Source organism: Varanus komodoensis, unplaced genomic scaffold, assembly GCF_004798865.1.
Source record: "Varanus komodoensis strain SLA01 unplaced genomic scaffold, ASM479886v1 scaffold20_3, whole genome shotgun sequence".
NCBI lineage: Eukaryota > Metazoa > Chordata > Lepidosauria > Squamata > Varanidae > Varanus > Varanus komodoensis.
Genome location: NW_025335588.1, coordinates 728,631 through 736,486, shown reverse-complemented (window position 1 = coordinate 736,486; position 7,856 = coordinate 728,631). Strand labels below are relative to the sequence as shown.

General features: G+C 66.0%; 1 protein-coding gene across 1 annotated transcript; it reads right to left on the bottom strand.

The window, feature by feature from the left end:
* Positions 1-1,088: 1,088 nt before the first annotated feature.
* Positions 1,089-3,260, bottom strand: RTN4RL1 (reticulon 4 receptor like 1). The gene has a single exon (XM_044430586.1). It carries the CDS (start codon positions 3,258-3,260, stop codon positions 1,089-1,091), a length of 2,172 nt encoding a protein of 723 aa, XP_044286521.1.
* Between the last annotated feature and the right edge of the window lie 4,596 nt (positions 3,261-7,856).

Here is a 7,856-nt window from a genome sequence, read left to right as displayed (position 1 = left end):
CCAAGTAGCCTTTACAAAAATGCACCCTGGCTCCCCCCCTTTACAAAAGACGGGGACAAATGTCCCAAACACTTTGTCCCTGGCTTCACCGCATCCACCCCCCACCCTGCCAAGATCCCTCTCCTTTCGGGGTGGTGGGGACACCCTTTCCCCGTGACAACAGCAAGACCCTTCGACCAGCACCGTCCAGCAGCCCCGGCGTCTCTGTCACCTCCTCTCCTTCCCGGGATGTGCCCTCTGCAGCCGAGCCTCGGGGCCTCCCCAGTCCAGACCCCGTCGCTCCCCAGCCAGCCCCGGTTTTGTCCGAAAGAGCGTTGTTCCGGCCGCCCTGCTTGCTTCCTCTGAGGTCACATACTGGAAACTGCAACCCAAGCCCATGTGCTCCGAGCGTCAAGGAATGCCAGTCCTTCCGGGTCCCTGGTCCTGCTGCTTCCTTCCACAAGCACCGTCCAAGCAGGGGGGATTGTCTGGGCAAGGGGGCCGAGCTCCACCGCCCTCCCCCACCCCAAACACCTTTCCTCTTCTCTCACTCTTGGTCCACCGGCACAGTCGCTTGGCCTCCGCCTGTCAGTTTTCTCTGTATAGCTTATGCTCGTTATATTGGGCATACTTTGGGGTCCCTAAGGGCCGGGGGGACCTGTGTATTGGTTTTATCTTATATGTGAACATAGAGATTACCAAAAAAAAAAAAAAGACGCACCTTTGTTTGGAAAGTGTCAAAAGTTTCCACCTCTGGTCCTGCCTGCCCGCCCGCCCATCTTTCCTTTAGTTCTCGGCTGCTCCCAGCCAGTCGTTCAGCCCTATCCTGCTGAGGTGGGAAAGATCCTGAGAGGTTCAGGAACATGGCGTTTGTCTCCCGAGAGACTCCCAGCCCGCTTTGGTGTGGGGTGAAGGCACCCCACAGCCGGCCTCGTGGGCCCTGGCCAGGCCTGTGTTGTTCGACTCTGTCCCTGCAGGCGTAACCGGTGGGTCTTTGCAGCAGCCATTGCTCCCGTGTATCCTCCGGGGGGTCGCTCCTTCTCACGGACCTGTGGGGTTCACCGGGAGCAGAGTCCAGTCGCTCCCAGCCAAGGAGTCGCCCATCCCGTTCACTCTGGCGTGGGCTGGGGGGACGGCTCCCTTCCGCAGGTGCTCCCTCGGGCTGCTGTCATCCCATCCCTGCTGCGCTCAGCGTGGTCCACGCAGTCCAGGCCCGTGGGATCCCCGTGCTGGCCGCGGGCGAGGGCCAGGAGCGGGCCCGGCCGGAGTGGCGGTCTCCACACAGCCAGACACTCGCGCAGAGAAAAAGAAGCAACAACAACGCCGGGGCGCCGGGGACCAGCGGTGGCCCGGTGTGGCTCGGGGGCGGTCAGCGGATGATCACCACCAAGGTGAGCACCCAGGCCAGGAGCGCGGCCTGGGTGCCCCCCGCCGCCCTCGCCCCTGCGCCCCGCGCGCCCCCCCGCCGCCTGCTGCACCCCGCTGGGCGGCAGGATGGGCGTCCGTGGGCACTTGCCCTTCGGCTTCGGCAGCATGCCGTGCTCCGTCTTGTGCTCGTGGCCCGGCATCTCCTCCGCGGTCTTCCAGGGCCCCAGGGAGGACGGCTTGGTGGTCCGGTTGCGGCTTTTGGTGCAGTTCTTGCTGGGCTTCCGGTAGCCCGGGCGCTGGCCGGGCGGGAGGCTGTGCTCGCCTGCTTTGCCCTTCTCCGTGGAGGAGTGGAGTGGGGGGTGGTCCCTGGGGGGCGCCCTGTCGGCTGAGGGGAGCCGGGGAACGTTGATCTGGTGCAGGGACTCCGAGCTGGAGCAGCCGCGGAAGTCCTCGGCCGGGAGCTCCTTCAGGTCCCGGCCCTGGACGCGCGGGGGGAACTCGCAGATGACGCTGGAGCTGGAGCCCCGGAAGCGGCGCAGCCAGTCCCAGAGGGACCGGGCCCGGCAGTCGCAGTTCCAGGGGTTCCCGTTCAGGCGCAGGTACTCCAGGGCCCCCAGGTGGGCCAGGGCCGCCCCCTGGAGCTCGGAGAGGCTGTTGTTGAACAGGAAGAGCAGCGTGAGCCGCCGGAGGTCATGGAAGGCCCGCCGGTGGACGCTCTGCAGCTGGTTCTGGTGCAGGAGCAGCCGGTCCAGGTTGACCAAGCCCCGGAAGGTGTTCTGGTGCAGGCTCCAGAGCTTGTTCCCGTGCAGGAAGAGGTGGCTCAGGTTGACGAGGTCGGCAAAGAGGTCTTCGTGCAGGTAGTCGATGTGGTTGTCCTGCAGGTAGAGGTACTGCAGGTTGTGCAGGCCCTGGAAGAGGCCACTGGGCAGGGAGCTCAGCCCGCACTTGTACAGGTGCAGCGCGTGGAGGCGGACCAGCCCGTGGAAAGTCTCCGCCGACAGCTCCCGCAAGTTGCGGTTGTCGCCCAGGTCGAGCTCCTCCAGGTGGACGAAGCCCGCGAAGGTGTTTGGGTCGATGAAGGTGATGTTGTTGGAGTACACCCAGAGGGTGACCAGCGAGGGGCTGAAGTGGCCCCGCAGCAGCAGGGAGATCTGGTTGTTCTGCAGGAAGACGCGCTCGCTCTCCTCCGGGATGCCCTCCGGGATGGTGAGGAAGTTGTGGGACTGGCAGCTGACCGTCATGGGCGCTGGGTAGCAGACGCAGTCCACGGGGCAGCCGCCCGAGGCGCGGATCGCCACTGCCAGCAGGGCGAGGAGGAGCTGTGGCAACCCCCCTGCAGGCAGAGAAAGGAGGGAGAGTTTAGGGGGCTTCGCGGAGGGGCCCGGTGACGCCCAGCGTCTGTGAGGCGGCCCAGAGGGCCCCCCGCCGGCCTCGCCCACCCTCTGCTCCTGGGCCGCAGGGGCACCGGGCTGCTTCGAACTCCCCCCGCTTGCCGTGGCATTTGCCCGGCTTTGAAGGATGCCTCCTTTTGTAAGAAGGGACACACGGGTAGCGGAGAGGCAGGCATTTGATTCCAGAGGAAAGGGCCCAGGCAGAAAGACGCAGCCAAGGGGCAGAGGAGGTAAGGCGCCAGTGGTCAAAAGCCAGGCAGCCCCGGGGGACCGGCTCCTGCAGAGATCGCAGAGCCCGGGGCCTTGATCTCTGCCCATGTCTACGGCCAGCACAGCTGGGGGCTCCGAAGGAAAAGATCCAGGGTGCCAGCCCTGGTCCTCCACCACCTCTGCTGAGGAGGTGCCTGCAGACCAGCAGCCCGATTCCCCTGGGCCGGGCCCCTTCCCTTCCGAGCATCGGAGCCCTCGGAAGAGGCGTCGGCGAGGCCCCCGTGCCCCCGAATGGGCCTCCTTTCGGAGCATCCCTGCTGGCCCTGGGGACGTCTTACGCGGAGGGGCCTCTTCCGCTCCTCCAGGCCTGGCACTGGGCTGGAAAGGCAGAGAAGCCCCTCCTCTGGAGCACCCCGTCCCACAACCAGGCCGCGGGCCACACGCCAGCCTCGTCATGGGCACCCACGTGCCACAGCTCTGTCTCAGCACCACTCCCGGGCTGCCATTCCCGAATCCTGCCAGCGAGCGGGACCCCGGCCAGCCCCCTCTGCCGCTATCCATTATTTATTCCCTGAAATATTAATGCCCTGCCCTTTGCCAAGCGGCACCAAGGTTGCTATAGCATCCAACCGCTCAAGATGCTCCAGTTCGCTTTGAATTGCCGTTTGGATGGATTTTTTTAAACCCTCCCTTTCTTTAAATGCATCCACTTAAGTGGCACGAAGTCTTCCCGGAACAGCCCAAGGGCCACCGCTCTGGGGCCTCCAGGAGGGGCCCGGCATCGGGGGTCCCCTGTGCTCGTCCGGGGTGGGTGGCTGGGAGGGTGGGGAAGCGGCCAGCCCAGTGCACAGGGGATGCTCCAGGGTGGGCAACGCTCTCTGCAGGGGGCTGGTGCGGAGGCGAGGGCCCACGGTTTTGCACACAGGTGAGCCCGAGCGGTGGAGGGGGTGGCTGGAGACGTGGCTGCAGGAAGCCTGGCTTCAGAGTTGCCCTTGGCTGTGGGAGGGAGGGAGGGAGGTGGCCAGCCCGTCCCGGAACTGGGAAAAAGGGGCTCTTCTCAGCCCGATGTCTGCCACAAGGGGGTGACTGTGGAGGGCAGGACCCGCCTTTCCCCCATCTTTGAGTAGCCTAGAGGGGCTGATGGTGCATTTGCACTCTTCCGACATTCTTAGGCGCTTACCCTCCCAACAACCCTGTAAGGTTGTCCTTTCCATCTCCTTGAGGCGGTGGGCTCGCCTCCCAGCCCGTGGGCCTCCCCCGGCACTTCGCCACGGCTGTCCCAGTGGGGCTGCCCCCTCGGGCACAGGCGCTTTGCACGGTGGCCCAGCGCAGCACCCCGGCCTCCAGCCCCCCTCCTGGGCCTCTGCCCACCCCGGGCACTCCAGCAGTGTCTCCCCTGCGTGCCCCGCGCTGCCTCCCAGGCCCGCCCAAAGTGCGCCCTGCTTGGCTCTTCTAATTGGTCGCTAATTGGGCATTGCTTAATGGACGCCTGGCATCATTTGTCTCCGCACTGTCCAGCCCGCAGGAGCGCCTCCCTCGTTAGGAGCCTGCCGCATGCTTACAAATGGCCCTCATTTACGTGCTCGCCTCCTTCCGTGCCCAGCCCTGAGGAGGAGGAGGCGCCTCCCTGAGGAAGGCCCGGCACCGCCTCCACCTCTGCCTGCGTGGCCATCACTTGCCCTGGTCTCCACAGGGCCCGGCCCCGGAGGCCCGGCAGCCGTGTTTACTGCGTGGCTCCGAGGGCCCCCCGGGGGCACTGCCTGCCACGCCAAGCCCGGCTGAGCCCCAGCGGGCCCGGGGAGGGCGGGCGGCCGCGGGCTCCTTCCCCGCCAGGCCCTAGCAGCTGCCTCCGCGCGGGCAGAGCGCTCAGCCGCCACTCCTCCCTCTCTGCCACCCGTGCCTGCGTCCTCAGCTTCTTGCCCCTGCCCCCAGATGTACTGGCCTGCAACTTTCACTGACCCACCTCCCAGCATCGCCGTCAGCACAGGATGATGGGTGTGTAGGCCAAAACATCTGGAGGGTCACAACACAACCCCCCCCACTCATAAGTAGGGCTACTGCAGCATTTAATGGTGAGATTGCTTTGAAAGAAAATCTTGCATCAAATAGGCAGACTCTTCTTCCAAGTATTGTTTGTTGCTCTTGGTTCCTCGGGTGTCTACAGAAGGCAAGAGGCCTCCCCTCCCCTCCCCCCTCCCCTCCCCTCCCCTCCTCTAAGGGGCCCTACTGCCAATGTGCCCCGGCTGGCTGATGGATGCTGGGAGCTGCCACCCCACGCTTCTCTCGGGAAGGCTGATGAACTCCCAAGGATGCATCTCCCTTGCCTTAAAATGTCATTTTATTATTTACCTGGCCACAGATGTGTGCAAATGTAACTGATCGATTAATTGGCTAAGCCGTGTGACGAATGGATGCCGGCTTCTCTAAGCAGCCTGCAGCTTGGGGGCTCACCGGAGCCCCCTTTCCAAGCAGGGCCCTCGGGGGGGGCTGGCCCTGCACGCAGCCGGCCGGCCCCCGGGGCCGGGGCAGCCCTCCGCCCGGGCACGCTCGGCCTGGCACGGAGCGGGGCAGCCTCCCCTGCGTAAGCCGCGTCACAAATGACTGGCAGATGCCAGCTGCTTAGAATTATAGTCTCCGATAGAGTGACAGCTGTTTCCAATCCCCCAGTAATCGCCCCGGCAGTTCTGGAACATAAAAATCATGAGAGATAATTTTGTCTTCGCATAATTTGGTGAGGCGAGCTGTGCCTTACGAGCGATTGCGACCTTAAAGGGTGGGCTTCTGGATGCATTTCCCCTGGATGCATTTCCCGGCGGGGGGTCGGGTCAAGGCAGGGTCCCCTCGTGCCAGCTGTACTTAAATGTTGCGGAAAGTGAACTGCTGTGGGGGGACTGCGGGGGCCCCCCCCAGCGGGGACGGTGGAGCCAGTGCCCCGGAGCACACACCACGCCACGCCACGGCACGCACGCGGGCGACGCATCTGCAAGGGCTGCAGCCACGTGGGACATCGTGGCTCGCCACTGGGTTCTCTCCTGGGGGGGGTGCGAGTGCCAGGCAAGGGCTCGGGGTCGGTCAGTCAGTCCCCAGCATCTGGCTTGGAGCCCAGCCCTCCTCACGGGGCCCTGGCCGCCTTGCAAGGAGAAAGGAGGCGGGGGATTCGCGTGGCGATAGCCATGCACCCCTCTTGCCCAGCGAGGGTGGCAAGAGAGGGGGCCAAGGCCGCGGCAGGGCCTAGCCAAGCGGGGGGACGGAGGGCCCCGCTGCGTCCAGTCTGGCCCCAGCCACCTCCCTCTGGCTGCCGGGACCCTGTGTGTGTGACGCGTGCGCTTGCGTGTTGCACAGCATGGGGAGCGAGCGGCCCTGTCTTGGAGGAGGCGCTTCGCCTGCCGATGCTTCCATCCCCGGAAGGGGCCGGGGATGAGGCCGGAGCCGGCGGCTTCCCCGGGGTGGGGCGCGACTGCAGCCTGCGCACAGCCTGGCTTGTGGGCCCGCACTCGCTGTGGGGGGGCTACCGCCAGGAGGGGCGAAGGAGAGCCCCCCGCCTTCGCCGCCCGCAGGCAGGGGCAGGGCCCTGCGGCGAGCGAGCCCGGGGGGACAGCCTGCTCAAGGTCATGTGAGAGTCCTTCCAGCCCCCCACCCAGCTCCTCCGCTGGCCACTCATTGCAGTTTTAAAGCCAGCCATAAATTCCGTCCTGCAATAACAGGGAAAATCAATACTGCCGGCTGAACCTCTCGCTTTATCTTGCCGCGCAGCCGGGCCCGGGACCTCCCCGCGGGGCCCTTCCTCCCACGCCAGACGGCTGCATACCAGGGGGGCAGCAGATCACCCTCCGGGCCAGGCGCTCACCCCCATGAGCTGGGCAGGCAAGGGAGGCTGCTGCAGCAACCTGGCCCCACCCCGCTCTCCTCCTCCCCTTCTCGCAAGGAAGAGCGCCTCCGGGGGGGCGGGGAGTCTCCCCCACCATTCTGGGCTTCAGGGTGTCTGGCTCTGGCCGAGGGCCCCTCCGAGCCCTGCGGCCCCGTGGCCAGTCCGCTCTGGAGGCACGCTGGGCCTTCCACCTGCAGGAGCGCCCCGGGGCTTGCTGGCCAACGGACGGATGATCCAGGAAGGACACCCGCTTGTGCGGCCGGGCTCGCTCGCCCGCACACACGTGTGCACGAGCCTGTCCCCACGCTTCTAAAGAAATCCGCCTTCACGCAACCTGTGCAGGACAAGCTGGAGTCGCTGCCACGGATCTCTCTCTGTGGCAAAGAGCCGCAAGAGCAGCCACAGCTGCCTGGTGGCAAGCTACAGAGGAACCACGAGGCTCAGCCGACAGGGCCCGGGCCCGGGTGCCACCCCGCAAGTGGACCCCACCAGGGGCTCGACCGGCTTCTGGCACTGCGGCCTGGCCAGCAAGGAGGCGCCCGGACGATGCCTTGCCCGAGAGCCTCCGCCCGCCCCCCAGGGAGCAACTGGCCGCAGCCGGGCACTGCTGGGCCAAAGCGCCCCGGCCTCCACGCCAGGCGGCGAAGACCCTGCAGGAGGGAGCCGGCTGCCCCCAGCGCTGCAGGCGGAGAGAGCCGGGCTGCTCGCCAGAGCACCCTGAGTGTGCATCGCCTCCCAGGCCATGGGCGGGGTGGGGGGGCTCCTCGTGCCTCGAAATCCCCCCCCCCGGAAGGCAGGATTGTCTTCGCGTGCCAGCGGATGTGCGCGCCTCAGAAACGAATTAGCACCGATTCGCTTCTCCTTAGAAAGCAGCCATCAGGGAGCAGCCTCTGAGCATGCGGCAGCGGAGTGGAGAGAGAGGAGAGGGGCTGCGCTTCCGGCAGCCTCATCTACTTGCAGGGCAGCTCCGGCCCCCAGCCCGGCCTGCAGCCCGCCAGGGGAAATGATGCGCATGCACAGAAGAACGCAGGAGAAGCGGG

Coding starts and splice junctions, on each gene's coding strand:
- RTN4RL1 (XM_044430586.1), bottom strand. CDS start 3,260: ATGCTCCGAAAGGAGGCCCATTCGGGGGCACGGGGGCCTCGCCGACGC.